Genomic DNA, 18,748 nt, shown 5'->3' on the forward strand with positions numbered 1-18,748 from the left:
TCAGACTGGAACTCAGAAGCTCCTTACACTATGTTGTGCACTCAGATTGGTGGACATGTGTCTCTCTGTCTGTCTGCTGCAGTCTCTGTCTTCCACGTTCGTCTTTTCCTCCCCATGCACCGTGCTGCCAAAGGTACCCCAGGGTGACATCTTTCTCAGGCAGCCAGATCTATAAAGGTTCCATTTATAAACTCTTTATTAATATTTATTAAATGATAATGGAATTTATGGCATGCTTCATAATGGAAAATGATGTCTTCCCTGGGAGCCCCGCTTATTTTAGCACCATTTCCATGCTAGATTAGGCTTTTGCCAACTTGTTCCAGTAGCCTCCGTGAAGAATTTATCACAACTGCTTCTCGTAACCTGTCCCTCTTAAAACCCAGAGCGTCTAGAACTTGTCTAATCTGTATTAATAAAAAGGAGGGTTAATATCATAACTATGAATGGATCCTTCGTTTCAACCAGTGCCTGCTTTGACTGACTTTGCCTTGCACTCTTCCTAAGCATGTTTGGAATGTCTCATTGAGGGAGAGGGGGAGGCAAAACATTGGTTTTTAGCTAGTGAAGGAGAGAGAGAGAGAGAGTGTGTGTGCGTGTGACATTCTCTCACTCACACAAACATGGGGTAACTTTGATCCCAATTTCATGCCTTGGAGCAGCTTCATTCATTGTTTGTGTGTTTGTCAGAGAAGGAGAACTGGAGGAATTGATGACACTTCACTGGGGACTAGAGGTAGGGTTGAACTGTTAATGTCAGGAAGGGGAGAAACGGTAGTCTCAAGGTTAGGATGTTATCTCAGGACTCAGGAAACCTGGGGTCAATTCCCTGCTCTGCCACAGCCTTCCTGTGTGACCTTGAGCCAGTCACCATCGTGTCTTCATGCCTCAGTTCTCCATCTGTACAATGGGGATAATAGCACTGCCTTACGTCACAGGAGGATGAATGCCTCAAAGAGCATGAGCTGCTCGGATACTGCCGTCATGGGGGCCAGAAAGGACCTCAGCCAGATATTGTCTCAGGTCTCTGCTGTGGTACAGGGAAGAGGACAGCGGGAGGGGATTTCCACTTGCTAAGTGCAAGAGATCATTTACCTCTTCTGAACGTTACAGTGACTACTGGAGCCAATAGAAGGGCCCCTCTGCTCTCACTGGCCAATCAGAAAGCATCGCTTGAAGCTGGGTTTTTTAATTAATAAAACATTTCATCCTAACCCAACATAGCCAAGTGGATCTGTGTGAGGAGCCCGGCCGTTAAGGGAGTCAGCCTTTGCCCCGCAGGAGGAGTTTCTGTTTTCTGTCAGCCACCAAACCCTTTCATACTGGGCCCTGTCTGTAACTTGTTAAAATGAGTGCAGGCTTTTCTGTGACTGCGGGGAGAAGTTAGGGGTGGCGAGGCATACCCCACAGGCAGCAGGCTGGGAAATGTGGATTGATGTGGCTCTTGGGAGGTAAGGAAGGGGGAAGTGATGGGAATGGTCATTAATTCTGAGCGATGCTGCGTTGGTGGGTGCGGTGGGGGTTGTTCCTTACTCTTCGCTGCTCACAGCGCTCTCGGGGGAACGATGAGAAGGAGAGATCTCCTCTTGCCCCCTGTCCCCTCTGGGGAGTTCACTTCTATTTCCTGGTGTGGCTCTGTGCAATGAACTAGGGTGGATTTTCTTGGGGATTTTTGGCCATGCTCTGCGGAGCAAGTGTAAAGTCCGGCATCAAAGCCAGAGGACGCTGGGTCAGACCCAGCCCACCCTTATCAAAGTTGTGCATTGATGGTTCAACCTCCTTGTATTTAGGAACGGAGTTTGAATACACCGACTCGGAGAGTGAGATAAAGATCCGGAAGAAATCTCCCTCTGGGCTACTGCGTGGGAAAAAGGGGCTGATGGAACAAGGCAGCGCTACCCCCGTCCAGGCACCCAGCAGCATGGACCCCAGCCCCGGGAGCGCTGACAAAGCCAAAATGGGGGCAGAGAAAGGCCGGAAGCTGAAAAAATTCAAGTCCACCAAGGACCTGAGCTTCGAGTTCGGGCTGGAGGCGAGTGACGACGACCTGTGGAACCGGCGCCGGAGCGAGCGCATCTTCCTCCACGACGCCAACACTTCCTCATCCGTGCCAACGCCCAGCACGCCAACGAGCTCCACCCCTGTTTCCAAGCCCAGCCGCTGCGGGAAGGGGGCACCGTTGAGTCCCAAAAAGGAGGGGAGCAAAGGGAAGGAAAGGAAAGAGCTGAGCAAGGTAGGAGCTGCTTTGCTGGGGTGGGGCACACAGCCGGGGGCATGACTGACTTGCAGGGGAGTGGGGCTGGAAGGTTAATTCTGTTGATCCTGGCACCTGGAAGGAGGTGAGTTTAATGGCCATCTCATCTCAGCAGCTGGTCGCTGCTGCATGGAAACACCCTCCCCGCTGCCCATAAAGGAGCTTCCTTTATCCACTACTGCCCAGTTTAACATTGGAGCAGGCTAGCTGCTCTTGCCTGACTATACCGGACCTTGGTTTAGGGATTCTGGGGGAGGTCCTGTCCCTGCTGAAGTGGTGGTTAAACTCCCATTGACTTCAATGGGGCAGGATGTAACCCCCAGGCTAGCCGTGCAATCCTTTTTCTGCCCCATTGTAAAACTGGGGACTGGAAAATTTGCTCTGTCTCCACCATGGAAACCGTGTACTGCAGTCAGAGGGAAAACTCCTGTCTCGCCCCCAAGTCTCCCCCGGTCTGGTCCCCTCTGCCTCCCTCGCCCATCACATGGCCTTCGAGGCGCTTTGCCTTTAGCCCAGTGACATCCTAGATCCTCACATTCTCGGGGAATAGCTGTGCTCCCTTCCCAATCACGTGCTAACCAGTTTGCTGAAGCATTAGGTTCCTTTGGCTCCAATTTGGCCTATTTACCGCTTACTGGGGAGATTGGCTTATGGGAAGAATTAGACAAGTTGTGACACGACATCAGGTGGGGTCCTTTTCCAGCAGTTCTGGAGGAAGGATTGGTCAGCGGGGGGTGCAGGCTGGGATAATGAAAAGCTCTCGCTGGAATGTCGATGCTGAACGCAGAGTGCCAGAGAGGCAGGGAGAGCCTCAATACAGTGCAAGAGTCTGGCAAGCTGCCCTCTTGGGCTCTGCCCCGTCGTGGCTGGAGTCTCTGTTTGAATACGAACTGCTGCTCTCCCCTTTGCTCCATCTTTCCCCTGTAACTGGCTAGTGAGCGTTACTGATCAAGCCTTTTTATGGGCGGGGGTTGTTTTGTATTTGCTTTTAGCAGAGGAAGAAGGGTAAAGAGGCCCCTTGCTGCTCCTCCTCCTCTTCCATGTCTCCCCCTGGCATCTCCAGCTCCCCCTCCGATGCCCGGGTCAGCCTGGCCAACTCCCTGAGCGCCAACAAGAAGAGTAAAGCCAAGGTGAAAGCAAAGGAGGTGAAGAAAGAGGTGAGGGTTGACTCCACAGATTGAAGTCAGGTTGTAGCAAGGCAGCTGGGTCTTTGCTTCCTTCCTGCCATATTGCATTGTGAGGGGGGAAGACAGACAGACAGACACACCCTTTTGGGAGCTGGGACGTTGGTAGCACTATAAAGTGTTCTCGCTAACGAGGCTGGGGCAGGAAGGGTTGTACGGAAACACCCCTACAGGCAAGACAGACTTTATTTCTTTCAAGTTCTCCTCTTGCCAGGAAGCCTAAAGACTCAGATGAATGTAGAACACCACCATCTAGTGACTTTTCTCGGGCCCGAGGGAAGGTACATCCAGGTGACAGTTCAGGGAGCTCAGGACTGAGTGGGCTTGCCAACCAAATTCCACTTGTGCCCCGGAAGAATGTGGCCGCGTTAGGGCAGCATTGAGGGGTGTTGCTGGACCAGTGGGCAAGAGTTCAAGACTGAATGGGAGTGGTGACTGAACTGCCACCTTCCCCAGGGAGTCCCTCCTCACCAGTTCCAGGTTATAAGGGACCCCGTCGGACTCTGCCACAGCAGCCGAAACACCGTTCTTTCCGTTTCTCATCACAAGTATCTCAGGCCAGTCCTACGGCTGCCTGGTTCTGTTCTGACGGACCCGGCACGTCAATATTTCTTTTAATGTCCAGGCAGGTCAAGAAATGCAGCTAGAATGTAGGAAAGGGCTCTCAGAGCCCTCATTCGGCTGACGACAGCAGTGGGGGATAAACACAGCAAATAAACAAAGCAAAGAACTCCGTGAGCTACCAAAAGGCAACTGTCACTTTGGGTACGGCATTGGCAGGGCCCACTGACTGCGGTGGTTCACGCTGAGGCGGTCTGCGTCCTAATTACATTGTGTCCTGAATGGCCAGGTTACTTACCCCGGGAGGGAGAATGGCGGGCGTAGAGTCGGGGCTGGGGTAGGGATGTTGCATCTTGGCCTTCAGCATGGAACCTTCCACGTCTAATGGGGGTCACTTAGAAAGGAAACTGCAGAGCTGGGGAAGGAGGGTTTTTAAAATGGCTCCTGAGGCTCGATACCAGATGTGGCCGAGGTTTCTGATGTGCTCTTTTGTTTCCTTCTCCAGAACCGAGGGAAGGGCGGTGCAGTCAGCAAGCTGATGGAAAGCATGGCAGCCGAAGAGGACTTCGAGCCCAATCAAGACAGTAGCTTCTCGGAGGACGAGAATCTCCCCCTGAGCATGCTTGTAGAGCGGGCGCCTACCCCAGGTGAGAGCCGGAGGCTGTCGCTGTCGGGAGAGGGGAAGCTTTTCTAAACACGTCTGGTGTTTCGGCAGCAATGGATGGGGGAGTTGGATGAGCTTTTCCCAGCTGGATAAAGAGCAGCCTGCCCAATGTTATACAGGGGATGCTGCTCCACTCTGATGAGGAGCACAGCTCTCATTCTGTGTGCCCTGAATCCTCCACAGGCCAGACCTGCCTTGCCCAGCAGTCGCAGGAGCGCGCCATCAGTCATTGGGGCGGGCTGTGCTTACAAGCAGTTGGAACAAAGGACTGGGTCCCAGGAGGGCTATGAGTTCTAATCCCCGTTTGAACCACTGACTAGTATTTTGGCCCCCAACAAGTCCCTGGACCTTCCTTGTGCCTCAGTCAGTGCAGCTGCAAAGCCGGCCCAATAGCAGGGCTGCCTGGAGAATCAGGCAGGGTCTCTGCGCTGCATTCACCTGGGAATGATATGATCATAACTGAAAGAAAGGGGTTTGCATTATCTGCCTTTACCCTTCCCCCGACTAGAGCCCAGTGATGACTGGTTTTGTTCTGTGCGTTAGCCCCTCGTTAGGAACCATAAGCCAGTAAAGAGCCACCCACTTACTCCTTTAAAGCACCCCTACAGGTTTCTAGGTAAAGACCAATCTCTACGAGGTGCTGGGTTTTGGCTGGCCTATTGGTATTATTACGGTATCTCCGAAGTGCCTAGGGGCCCATTGTGCTAGGAGCTGTACAAAGAAAGACAGCCCTTGCCCCAAACAGCTGACAGTCTAACTGAGGCCAGTGGGAGTGGCGGGTGTTGTTGAAAGCTGTGGAATGGCCTATTTTGGTTCTTACCAGACCCTTGTCCCATGGGATCTGCCCCTTTCTGTTGTGTTGAATGGAGCCGCTCACTCCATGTCTTGCTCCGTGGTCCTGCAGCCCCCCGCTCCTGTATCATTGACAAAGATGAACTGAAGGACGGGCTGCGTGTCCTCATTCCCATGGATGACAAGCTGCTCTATGCCGGACACGTGAAGACCGTGCACTCACCTGACATGTGAGTAAAATGGCAGCCTCTCCCTGATGAACCCTGCTATGGCGGGGGGGATAGCGCATGCTTTGGGGGCTCCCCTGGGCTGTATGTACGCACAGTATTGCTGCCCTGTCCTTCGGGCACAGTGGGGTTTTAGTCCTAGCTCCACCAGAGACCCAGCCGGGGGGGGTCTGCTCAGTGCTTTCTGGCACCTGGGGTGTGATCCAGCACAGCTGATTCTGCGCCAAGCAAGCTGGATACCGATGAGCTGCAGATGTTTCTTGAGAGCTGCAAAGCTGGGGGCAGTGGCTGTGTTTGGCTGGAAGGAGGAATTTTCCATAATGAGCTACCCTAGTTTACCAGTGAATTCCTCAAGCCTCCTGTTAAACAGCCTTGGCTAAACTGGGGATTTTGAGGTGGAAGATGATAGGGCTTGGAGAAGGCAGGACATTGGGGAAGGAACTAAGCCCAGGGAAGGGTTATTGGGGCACAGTGGGTCCTTCTTGTTAAGTTCTGATACCTTGTGATGCCATGGGGTCTTGTGCTTTCAGATACCGAGTCGTGGTGGAAGGGGAGAGGGGAAATCGTCCCCATATCTACTGTCTGGAGCAGCTTCTGCAGGAAGCAGTAAGTTGGGCCATTTTACTCGCCACATGTGCAATGTGATTTTCATATCAGGGATGGGGGAGGCAAAAGGAAAATCCCTCCTTGGCTGGTGGGTAGTTGCGGCTTGCAGCGGTGCCCCCAATCCGGCCCCGGGTGCCCCATCAGCATGCAGCAGGTGCCAGACAGATCACTTTGTGTGCCTCGGCAAATGTAATTCCCTTCCCGGCATTGTGGATTCAGCTTCCCATCGCTGGCATTGGGCGAACACACACCAGGGCCTGTCCTGCCAGGGACTGTAGGACTTTGAGTCTTCCGCGCTGTCCTGCATTGTATCACGTGGAGGAATGGGACCCTTTCCTATAGAGGCCACCCTTCTCCTGCTCTGCAGCCTTCAGCAGAGGCACCTTTGAATCCTGGTGGAGAAGGAAGTCCTCCCTGGGGAGGTCTTGACAGCCAGTCTCCTGAAACACTAGTGTGGAGGACAAAAGATCATGGAGGCCTGAGGTGGGTTAGTAACTTGCTGTCCCACCCCAAACAGATTATTGACGTGAAGCCGACCTCCGTGAGGTTCCTGCCTGAAGGAACAAGAATTGCCGCCTACTGGAGCCAGCAGTATCGCTGCCTCTACCCAGGGACCGTGGTCAGAGGTAAGAGCATATCATGGCTGTCCCTCTTACGCTCACAAGCCAGGAGTATTTTAGCACAAAACTTCAGGAGAATCAGTGGACTAGTACAGTGCAGCCCCAAAGCCTGTCGTGAAAGCCCTGCCAGGCCAGATTCCTTACTTGGCGTAGTGCCTGACTCTGCAAAGAGCCCCATTGTGGTATGTAATCATCACAGCTGCCTTGTGGGCCAATATTACTGTTCACTTATGCTGGGATTTTCACAGAGGCCTAAGGGAGTTAGGTGCTTAAATACCATTGAAATTCAACAGAAGCCTAGGAGGGGGGGATAAAAAATTTCAAAAGCCCATAAGTGAGATAGGAGCCTAAGTCCAGCTGACTTTCAATGGGGCATAGGCGCCTAAGTCACATAGGCACTTTTGAAAATTGTACCCTGAGTGCCTGACTCCATTCGTCCTCGGAAATCTTAGACGTAAAAAGTGCCTGTAAAGAGAGCAGTAGGAAGGGCTGTGAGCTGACTGCAAAGCACTTCCTGCTTCCCCACAATGCCCTGGTCACGTGGTTTAATATTGACTGGCCTGGAAAGTGGCCACAAATGACAAAGTGGCCCTTGGAGTGCACTAGCCGAAGGGAGCATAAGAGGGGATTGCACATGACTAACAGACTGGGGAGGCTGATACAAGGAGAGAGGGATGAAACAGTGATTCTTTATCTGGGAGGGAAGATGAATAAGAGGTGGCCTACGGTAGCCAAGGGTGGTGATAAAATCCAGTCAGAGATGGATCTGAGGCTATTGGACAGGCCATAATGAAGGGACATCAGTGCAAACGAAGAGTGAATAGGCGTGAAAAGAGATGGAATGGAATTGTGGGGTGGAATCATGTGGTTAAGCTATTGGGATGACTGTGTTGAAAGAGTAGTTTTGCGCTTGAGGGCGGGGTGTGTAATTGGATCACAGGTTGTTCGCCCCAAATGGGTCTGGCTTAGTAGCAGGTTCTGAAACTGGCCCTGCCTCCATCCGTCATAACTTCCAAGTGCCAGAGTCTGGCCCATTTCCTCTCTACTGTTCTAGCTGAGTGTGTTCCCAGTCCTCTCTTTCTAATCTCTTCCCCCTCAAACCACAGGGGCCCTTGATCTGGAGGAGGATGGGGATCTGATAACGGTGGAATTTGATGATGGGGACACTGGCCGGATCCCCCTGTCTCATATTCGGCTTCTACCACCTGACTACAAGATCCAGTGTAAGTCTGGACTCCTGAATTGGGTTCTTGCATGAGGTTTCCCCCAGAGCCCTGGTCTTTTTGCCCATGAGCAGCCTCCTTTTAAACCTGCTCAAAAGGGAGATTTCCCATGCTAGGGAACTATCCCGTAAGATTCCAGGGATAATTCACGACTGTTTTTATTCCAGGATTGTGTCCTAAGCTCTGCGGATCAGGACTGAGTTTTCTAGGGCTGTGGTGTTGGAAGGGGTGATGGGGTGAATCCCTGTCTGCCTGGCGTTAGTAGGTGGCAGTTTCCCAATAGCACTTCATGTGCATCCTTCATAGGCATTGTGTGATGCCAGCGAAAATCTGGGGACAGCAACAAGCTCCTTTTTAATGGCTGCTGCTGAAAATTCAGACGTGCAGTTTTGGCGCGGTTTGGTTTTATTAGTGGGCAGGCATACACCAGGATTGCTCATCTGTGTGACTTGTTGTTACAGGTGCGGAGCCCTCCCCTGCCCTGTTGGTGCCCAGCACCAAGCGCCGCAGCCGGAAGTCCAGCAAGGATGCTGGGGAAGGAAAAGAGGGCAGTACACTAGGGTCAGAGGAGCCAGTGGCCAAGGGCAAAGGTCGTGGGAGAAAGCCAAGCATCAAGCTGAAAGCTGGTATGTTGATTCACCCTGTTTTAACGTGCAATTCGGTGAGTCCTTGTGCCAACTGTTTAATCTGGAAATGTAGCATTTCTTTTCCTAGAGTAGCATCCCTTTGCCTAGGTGGTTCTGCAAACACCCAACCTGCACTAGTGCAGGTCTGCATCTGGTCTTTGCTGCTAAACTTCCTAATCCTTCCCTAGAAGACGGCTTCCATCCAGCACTGTAACCCAAAGTTCAGGAAAAGTCTTGAGCAGCTACTGAGTTTCTCTCCTTCTTGCAGGAGTTTGTTCATGGGATTTGGTTGGTTACAGAGCTAGTTATTTACCAGCTGGGGTTCTTGAATTCAGTGCTGCAAACAAGATTTGGAAACTCCACTCCGTTTTCTCAGCGGCGCATCTGTGGGCATGAGTTGCAGACCCGCTGGGAGGCTGCTCCCTTTCCTAGCTGCAGGGAGAGCGCTGCACCTGTAGGGAGGTGGAACAGGTCCAATGGCTGAGCTTGCAGAGGGAGGGAAAGGAGCTTCAACATTGCAGCTGCTCCACCACCCTATGGATGCAGCGCTCTGCCTACAGCTAGGAAAGTGAGCAGTCTGCAACTAGTGGCTGAGGTGAGGCCTCCAGAGGCTAAGGCTGCCCTCTCAGCACTGCTCCCAGGACATGGCTAGCATGAGAAGGGTCATGAGGTTGGCTCATGCTAAGTCTATTATGCTACTGAATGAGCCACCATCTCACCTTGTATTTCAAGGCACGGTATCTGGGCAGCGGTAAGTATCGCATAGAGTGGAGAGATCTAGATTGTGCTTTCTCAGCTTGGTTTGTGATAGAGGAAACTCATAGCATGCCCTCTTTATAGCGGTCAGCAGTTCATCGGTGTTAGCCTCAGACATACTGGCCTGTATTATTTATTAAGTCCTCAAAAAGGGCCTTGCTAAGATGGTCGCTGGTTGGAGTGAACAGTATGGTAAAAAAGCAAGCCATGAAGGAAGAGCAGAAATCTTTAAATCCCCCTCCCCACCCAGGGCCTCAGCTCCGGAGTTACGTGCAGGGAATATTCAGCAACTGTTGTGACTTGAGGGAGTCCATCCTGGCTTACTGAAAATGTCATATGGGTGATATTTGCATCTCTCAGTCTATCTATCTGCTTTCTGTTCCTTTCCAGAAGAAGCAGTCCTGCCGGAAGAGACAGACCAGGGAGATTCTTCAGCAAACCTCCCTTCTGCTCCAGAGAAGACAGTCTGCCTCGGCAAGCAAAGTGTGAAGGGGTCAAGGAAAAGCCAGCAGAATCCAGCAGGAGTATCTCCCCCACCTGCAGAGGAAAAACGGAATAAAGCCGGCAAAATGAAGATCTCTGCTAAACTCCATAGCCCACCTCCGCCTTCTTTTCAGCCTCCTGCGTTCAGCAATGTGCTTGGAACGGAACCCTACAGTGAGCTCCCGGGGGCGCTGGGGTCCTTCAGCTCCAACGACAACCCCTCCGGGAAAACCAAGGCCAAGAAGGGAAGGCCTGCCGAGGAGTCGCAGGAGTTTGGTTCGGGAGCCAAGGCTCAGAGAAAGCAATTGGACAATGAAATCCTCATCAAGCTGGACCATGAAGGGGTGATGTCTCCAAAGACCAAGAAAACAAAGGAGGCCATGAGGATGCTGGAGGGGTCAAACCTGACCAGCAGGAGGGACGGCAAGAGTGTCCTGGGGCTGGGCTACCCCGCTGCGTTGGGCAGTGAAGCCAAGCAGAAATCGTCAAGGGTTAAAGCAGCAGAGGGGGAATCTTCGACTTCTACTTTTGGAGGCAAGGATCAAGAAGTCAAAACCACCCCCGCGACGGCCACGGAGGAGACTGAAAGCAACAGCAGCGGCAGCAGCTCGGAGTCCGAGGGCGAAGAGGAAGCCGAGAAGAACGGAGGTGAAGCTCAGGACAGCAGCTCAACCAGCTCCAGAGCTTCGACCCCTCTGTCTTCATCTAATTCCTCCTCCTCCTCCTCTTCCAGCAGTAGCAGCTCTTCTTCATCCTCTTCCTCATCCTCGTCATCAGCATCATCCACCTCATCTTCATCAAGCTCCAGTTCCTCCTCCTCTTCCACCACGGACGAAGACTCCTCGTGTAGCTCAGATGAGGAGGCGGCTGATGCCCAGCCGAGCTCCTCAGTCCAGCAGGCTGTCACTCCGAAGCAGACCAAGCAGGCAGGAAAATCCCGCGTGTCTTCTCACCCTCAAGGCCAGAAGCCGCAGCAGCAGCAGCAACAGCAGCCGCAGCAGAAGCAACCGCAGAGCAGCAACAAGAGCAGGCCCAAAAAGCGGGAGGGGATCCATCTGCCCACGACCAAGGAGCTTGCCAAACGGCAGAGGCTGCCTTCGGTAGAAAACAGACCCAAGATCGCTGCCTTCCTCCCTGCACGGCAGCTTTGGAAGTGGTTTGGCAAACCCACCCAGGTGAGCATAGCTCTCCGGCTAGGTCTTTTGGCCCTTGAGCTTTGTTTTCATAATCCCTGTCACCTTTCTATTCTGCCTCCTCCCCTGCCAAACCAGCCGTTTCATCCCCACCCTCTTCCTGGCTGGCGAAGGCATCTCCCGGGGGTGAGGTTTGGTGCGTTCCCAACCTGGTTTGTTACTGGGGGTTACTCCAGGCAGTAAGGAAGAAGATCAAAAACGTTTCAGGCAGATTTACAGCAGACCTCCGGAAAGACCCTCCCGGAGCAGCTGCAGTCCATCTGTTGGAACTGCCTGGCCCCTCTGTCCTGTACTGAAACCATAAACAGAGACACGATCTTTAGGTGCGTTGAGGCTTTTAGGTTTAGCGTTGTTGGTTTGTTTCTGGAGGAGCGACACCCCACTGAAATCTGGTCACTCTATACTCCCCACTCCCTTCTCACTAAGGGGTTCTCCGTTCACCCTTTAACCATTCGATTTCTTTTGTGACATTTGCGGCTGTGTCACTGGCCCTCTGGACAGGAAGGGATAAATGCCTCCCATCAGTGCTGTTCTCTTTGTTAGCCAGCAGGGGGTGCTTAAAAGGGGCAACTCACCATATCTTCCAAGGTAACATGCTTTATCTGGACCCACTCACTGTCGAGATGTCCTCAGGTTGCTTTGCCATACCATTGGGCTGACCCAACAAGAGAGCATAACTGTTGGTGCTCTAGTTATCCATAGTGGGATGCAGGCAGGGAGCACAAGCTATCCCAGAGTGGGGGGATGAGTGAGACTGGGTTTGTACCTAATATTCTGTTCACTCAGCTCTGCACTCCTAATTTCACAGAGACGAGGAATGAAAGGGAAGGCCAGGAAGCTGTTCTACAAGGCCATTGTCCGTGGCAAGGAGATCATCCGGATTGGAGACTGCGCGGTCTTCTTATCAGCTGGCCGGCCCAACCTACCCTACATCGGCCGGATCCAGAGTATGTGGGAGTCCTGGGGGAACAACATGGTAGTCAGGGTCAAGTGGTTTTACCACCCAGAAGAAACCAACCCTGGAAAAAAGCTCAACGAAGGCAAGGTATGTCGACCAAACGCTGCCCACCCTGTTTAATGGCCACGCTGCAAAGCTTCCCTCACACCTTCATCCTGGCAGGGGAGGGGTGACTTTCATAGTTTTTGACTAAGTGCAAAATATAATTTGGTTCCATTTGTGACCAGTAAACGGTGAACATGGAGATTCTGTACGATCAAAGTCATTAGTGGGTGGACATGCCTGGGGTTTCTAAAGCCACTTGAGACGGAGAGGTGGTTTTTATATTTCTAAGACACAACTTGGAAACACAACGAGCAGCCTTTTGCATGAGTCCATCAAACTTCTGTTTGTTCCCAGGGTGCACAGAGCAAAGTTATTTATTCCTGCTGTCTGGTGTGTGAAGGGTGAGAGGAAGCCCTTGGTGTACGGGCAGGCTGTGTGGGCCTGATGCTCAGAGGTGCCGAGCACCCACAGCTCCCCTTGACATCACTGGGAGCTGCAGCTGCTTGGTTGCTCTAAAGATCGGGTTCTGTTTAAGCTGATGACTCAAGGTCAAGATGTAGGCTGTGGGAATGCACATCTTTATTTGGTGAGGGAGGCGCCTTTGAAAGGTACTAACTTGCCTGCTTTAACTTTTCTCCCTCTCCATTTTTCCTGGCTGACTGTTCTCGGCATAGCGTTGGGATCAGAAATCTGGGAGGAGCCTATCTACCACTCTGCAGGCATCCAACCAGAGGAAGGACTTCATGGAGGTAAGATGAGGGTGCGGATGGCAGAAGGCCAGGCCTTGGAGAAGGTTTTGTGATGTGTTGTTGACTGCTCTGATTTTATAAGTGGAGCAACAAATGTTAATGAGGTAAAGGCCATCTGATCTGGTTCAATTCTATGCTGAGATGAGTGTCAGACCCAAGTCCATGGTTTTGGCAGAGCATCTTACAGGGGGGGAAGGTAGCTTGCAAAGATCCATATGTGAACATCCCCAGATTTCAGTGGTGTTTGGCACCAGCCCTGTCGTTCAGGCTCATCTTTGTTTTTACTTCATTTAAATTCTGGCAAAGTGTCGCCAGACTGATCCTGAGGTTCACAGAGAGGCTGAGAAACATGCAAGATGGCAACCGAGTCACCGGATTTGATTGAAACTGGGGGAAACTGGGGGAAAAAGCCTTCACAAAGTTCCATTTGGTGGCCTGTCTCACTGTGGGGATGTAGCAAATAAACCTCAAGGTGTCACCTTCTGCATCCCACCATTTTCACTCCCTGTGTGTAGCTCTCAGGTCCTTCTGTGGCCTGGGGCACCTAACCTGTAGGGAAGGGGTGTGTTCTAAGTGGTGTGAAGTGTCCGCTAATGATTCGTTTCCTCTCTATCTCCCCCCCACCCCCCCATTCCTCTAATGCAGCGAGCACTGTACCAGTCCTCCCATGTGGATGAAAATGATGTCCAGACCATTTCTCATAAGTGTCTGGTGGTTGGTCTGGACCAGTACGAGCAGATGCTAAAGACTAAGAAATACCAGGACAGTGAGGATCTGTACTATCTAGCAGGGACGTACGAGCCCACGACAGGCATGATTTTCAATACAGATGGCGTCCCAGTCATCTGCTGACTGTCTAGGAAGAGGGAATTCAGGGACATGTGCCATCTGCCTGGAGAGTTCCGATTTCCCTTCGGAAGAGGAGCGTGGCGAATCTGAGGACATGCTGTTCGGACAACATGATTTATTTCTTTCCTGCTCGTGACTTCTGTGTCGCACTATGGACAGGTCTTCAAAAGGAGAAGAGAGAAAGTTAGGGTGGGGAGGAAGCAACCATAGGACTTTCTGAAGATGCCTTTGGGATAGCATTGGAGATTGGACCCCATCGTTTTCTGGATGAACGGGGTGGTTTTAATTTAGACAAAATTAACCAGCTGCTTCCTTCCCCCTTCTGCTCTTGGAGCGTCGATGATTCTCAGATCCCTGAACCAGCAGAATAACATCAAAACAGAGGAGGCTTCTTTTGTGTTGCTTGACCCCCTGAAAAATTCAGAGGATGACCTTGTCTGGAAGAACACCTACTAGCCTTCAGGGTATCTGTACCTCCTTCCTTATAGCTCCTTCCTTGTTAACTGCACATGACTTTCTGGAAAGTATGAGGTGGAAGAGAAAGGAGCAGTGTCTCTCTAAGCGCCTCAGCTCAAACAGCAGGTGCACCTTTAATCAGCTTCCCTTCTTCTAAGTCTGCTGTCTGGGACCTAATGGAGAGCTAATGCGAGTGGACAGCCAAGGAGGAATGGAGTCACTTGGACACAGAGACGTTGACTAATGTCCCTTCTGGGTTACGAGGAGTTGGGTAGAAGGAGAGAACAGAATCTCTCATTGAACAAATTGATTAACTCAGTAGATTCATCCAAAAAAAGAAAAAATGTCTGTGATGGGGGGGGGGGGGTAGGGAGGAAGGGAAAGGGGAGGGCTGTAATCCATGAGGGGGGCACAGGGGTGGAGGGTAACGAACAAACATCTCCCTTCCGGAGGTGAAATGAATGGGGAAGTTGCTGCAACCTGCTCACAAACAAGGAAGCCCCTTCTTGCGGCTCGAAGGAGGCCATAGCCCATCACTGCTTTTTCACACAGGCGCAGCACCTCAGCTTTCCCATGGAGCTGAGGGGGGCTGCACTCGCCCTGGGTGTGAGGCTCCTGCAGTTCAAGCAGAAGGACACACAGCTCCCTGAGATGAGAACTGCCCCCAGGAGTGTCCGTGCAGGAGACGCATGCTGCATATCCACAGTGGGAGCCAGAACCAAGCTGTCATCGGGAGCGGCCATTCAGCTTAATGGGTCCATGTGGACAGTCACCCCGGGGCTCATTGAGAGCAGTCAGTCTCCCTCCTCCAAGCAGCCGGCCCACCCATCTCGTTGATCTCTCACAGGCCTGAGCCTTCAGCTTTGGCCACTTGCCTTCAAGCAGCTGCTTCAGGAAGCCAGGTTTGCAACCCGGAACACCAATACACTCTCCGGGCAGCACGCAGGGAGCGTGGGGAGTGGAGCAGAACAAGGCCACGGCGCAATGTCCTTGCACTTAACTGAAATCTCACGAGATGCACTGATCTTTGCAGCTAACCGATTCGCACTACATATTTCTAGGGCACCGAGATTGTTCCAGCGTGGATGGGAGCAGAGTGACCCACCCAAAGCTCCAGGGGAGAGATACTTACAAGGACAGATTTTTAGCTATCTGCCATGGTACTATCTGAGTACTAGAGACTTGCAGCCTCTATGGGAAGAGCAGAGGGGCACCCCCTAAAAGATGATCCCTCATACTTTAAAAGAACCACAATGGTGCTGAACCCCGGCCACCTCTGCTCCAGCCCGCGGCTCACCAAGACTTGGTGGATATTAATGTTTCTAAACTGTACAGTTTTAATGTACCAAAAGACTCTTTAAACCCTTCTGTATTATAAGTCTTTAAATGGATTCGACTTTTTAATTATAAATATAAATATATATATATAAAAATATAAACTTTTTAAAACTGTGAAAAAATTATGAAATTATAAAGAAGAACACAGTCTGACGTTTAGAATATTATTTTTTATTTCCAGTTGGATTGTGAATGTAAATGATCTGGGAACAGGCACACACAAACAGCCACACACAAAGTGTACTGTACTTATAGAAGCAAATTGTGTGAGCAAATTTTAAAGAGAGAGAGAGAGAGAGAGATTTTATGCTAATGTTAAATAGAAAGCACTTACTGCCCAATGCCTTCTATGGAACACAAGGATTTTTCAGACAATCGAGAGGAAAGGAGAGCCAGGTTTTTGTCGTTTGTTTTCTGTTTTTGTTTTTAATTTTTTTTTTTTTGGCATTATGTTTGTTGGAGAATTCCGTGTGACCGTTTTTCATAAAAAAGAAAAAAGTCTATTGGAAAAAACGAAGCATCTTTCTTTGTCCTGTTTTTTAGAGTTGTGTGGTTTGTTTGTTTTTTTGTCGTCGTGGTCACCTATCGTCTGTGGATCAGCGATGCATACGGGGGGCATGCGAGGTCAAGTGCCTGCCTCCCTCTCCCCCGCCCCAAATGGCAGCCAGGCCCAGGCTGTGAGCGGAAGGGGTGGGACTGGCCACTGGGTCGCTGCTCTGTTGCAGCAGGTACCTGAGAGAGCCTGGCTGGGGAGGTGGCAGCAGTGGGCCACCAAGTACATAAAAGGTTGTTACAAGGAGGGGGGAGAAAAATTGTTCTTCTTAACCTCTGAGGACAGGACAAGAAGCAATGGGCTTAAATTGCAAGGGCGGTTTAGGTTGGACATTAGGAAAAACTTCCTGACTGTCAAGGTGGTTAAGCACTGGAATAAATTGCCTAGGGAGGTGGTGGAATCTCCATCATTGGGGATTTTTTAAGAGCAGGTTGGACAAATACCTGTCAGGGATGGTGTAGATAATACCTAGTCCTGCCTTGAGTGCAGGGGACTGGACTAGATGACCTCTCAAGGTCCCTTCCAGTTCTATGATCCCTGCCTGGCTGCCTGGGACAGGGGCAGAGCGAGCAAGAGCGCACCCTCCCTTTCCCCCCCCGCATGCTTGGCCCCCGTTCCCGGCAGCTGAGCCCAGGCAGGGAGTGGGTTGCTGCTGTCACCTCCCCAGCCAGGCTCTCTCAGGCAGCTGCTGTCCTGCACAGAGCAGCGACCCTGAGCAGACGGCTTGAGCCTGGGAGAGCAGCCGAACATGCGGCGGGGGTGGGGGGGCAGGCGCAGCAGGAGAAGGACAGAGCCCCTCCCCCTCCACAGGTAACATGGGGTGGGCAGAACGCAGCAGCCCTGGGCTGGGCACGGGGGGGGAGGGGGTGTCACTGGGCAGAGGAGATACATGGGGCAGTCACGTGTCCTCCCCATTAGATTGTGCCCCCTCTACGCCCCCCCCCCCCCATGTGGGGAGGCAGGAGTTGTCTACTCTCTGCAATGCAGTGAAAGCCCTCCTGCTCCAAACAGTCACTGTAAAAGTGGTACCCTCGGCCTGATTGCTTGTCTCTGACTTCTTGGTCCCATGTGCTCCGTTTGGTGCCACTCCAGGGAAGCGCACATATATTTGAATCCATCCCTGTTTAGGAAAATCCTTTATGTATGTGCTTAAGTCCCATGGGCTTCAATTAAAACTAAGCGCATGCTTAAGTGCTTTCCTGAGTCTTTGTGAACAGAGAGAGGGTCTCTTCCAACTGCAACCTCAGCCTCGGATCTCAGCCAAGCTGCACTCTCCTTCTCCTATAAACACCATTCATAAAGGTCCTGCAGGCCAAATCATGGCAAGAGTTACAGCCAGCCCACTCCTCTGCACAGGTGTGAATGACTCTGCATCTGTCTGACTGTTCCCTACATCTCAATATGGAATAGAATCCACAGCTGGCTCCGAGCGGTGTTGGCTCGGCAGAGGTAAGAGGCAGCGAGAAGTTAGTTTACGCTCTGAATCAGTAAAGCATGTGTCTTAACTGAGGCGTCAGTCCTATGTGCTGACTCTAATGCACACAGGAGGGCAGGTCTGCTGAGTGAGAAGGTGCCGTTTTTACTGAGTCACTTGTCCGTGTAGAACTGTGCTTTTAACAGCTACTGAGGGACCAACACAGGTTGCTTTGCTTGATGGAGACGGCATTCTCATAAAGATGGCTAAAATTGTGCTCATTGTCTTTGGGGAGATGGGGGTGTGGGCTCGACACAGAGTGTCTCCATGTCCGTGTATTTGCTTACGCACTGAGATTTACCAAGGAGCAGCCGATAGACCAAGTGGTTCCTAAACACTGGTGTGTATACCTGTATTGGGCCAGCTCGAGACTCATATGCACCTCTCCTAACGCAGCTTCTGAGCTGCGCCCGAAGGCACCCATGCTGTCTGCACTCTAACAGACAATGGAATTTGGGCTGCTCCCAACCTGGGCCCCATATACTTGGACAGGGCCATGTCCTGGGAGCTACTGCCTGGTAAACGGGAATAGTCCAGGACCCTTTGCCATTAGCTCCTTCTATGGAGGATTTTTGCTCTGCCGTTGGCATTCCATCCCCATCCCTTACTCCCCATGCCAAGTGTTGGCTGCTAGCCGCAGGCAGGTGCCACCAGCTGGGTCATCACCATCAGGCACCTCTCGCTGGACTCAGCCATCTCAAACACCTCTGGGTGAAAATAGGACCATAGAGAACCCGTGAGGCCAGGCTCTCGGTTGGCTTCCTCTCTCCTCTGCATCTCCAAATGCTACTAGGCAAGCTACCAGGCTTCACCCCCTTGCCATGAGCAGTGTCTTGATGGCAGTGGCACATGGAAATCTGTAGCAACTTGCCAAATTGGATATTTTTTTCTGTACATGGAAAACCAGCTTTGCGAATGTGTTGTGTGTGTAATTTATGGGGGAGGGGAGAGAACACTATGGATTCTCTCTCCCCCCCCCACACTATTACTTCACCCCCAGCATTCTCAAAGATGAGAGGTTGCTCTTAGCAACTGTTCTGCAGCACTAGCTTGTTGGAGAGGAGGGCTGGATTTCCCCTGTCATCTCCTTGTGTCTCAGCCCAGACCAGGGTGTCCAACTCTGTTGGGGCTTGGGGG

The 18,748-nt window shown here is 51.7% G+C and overlaps 1 protein-coding gene across 1 annotated transcript in view; it reads left to right on the forward strand.

Moving 5' to 3' along the window:
* Nucleotides 1–14,570, forward strand: part of TNRC18 (trinucleotide repeat containing 18) — an 88,231-nt gene extending 73,661 nt beyond the window's left edge. Inside the window, exons 19-30 of the mRNA XM_065411812.1 lie at nucleotides 1,791–2,233; nucleotides 3,247–3,411; nucleotides 4,505–4,646; nucleotides 5,568–5,685; nucleotides 6,213–6,288; nucleotides 6,806–6,914; nucleotides 8,015–8,131; nucleotides 8,593–8,757; nucleotides 9,904–11,171; nucleotides 11,998–12,234; nucleotides 12,867–12,941; nucleotides 13,587–14,570. Of these exons, the coding sequence (XP_065267884.1) occupies nucleotides 1,791–2,233; nucleotides 3,247–3,411; nucleotides 4,505–4,646; nucleotides 5,568–5,685; nucleotides 6,213–6,288; nucleotides 6,806–6,914; nucleotides 8,015–8,131; nucleotides 8,593–8,757; nucleotides 9,904–11,171; nucleotides 11,998–12,234; nucleotides 12,867–12,941; nucleotides 13,587–13,793 (3,122 nt within the window). The 3' untranslated portion in view covers nucleotides 13,794–14,570. The remainder of the gene's footprint in view (nucleotides 1–1,790; nucleotides 2,234–3,246; nucleotides 3,412–4,504; nucleotides 4,647–5,567; nucleotides 5,686–6,212; nucleotides 6,289–6,805; nucleotides 6,915–8,014; nucleotides 8,132–8,592; nucleotides 8,758–9,903; nucleotides 11,172–11,997; nucleotides 12,235–12,866; nucleotides 12,942–13,586) is intronic.
* Nucleotides 14,571–18,748: the final 4,178 nt, after the last annotated feature.

The sequence above is a fragment of the Emys orbicularis genome, chromosome 10 (assembly GCF_028017835.1).
Source record: "Emys orbicularis isolate rEmyOrb1 chromosome 10, rEmyOrb1.hap1, whole genome shotgun sequence".
Taxonomy (NCBI): domain Eukaryota; kingdom Metazoa; phylum Chordata; order Testudines; family Emydidae; genus Emys; species Emys orbicularis.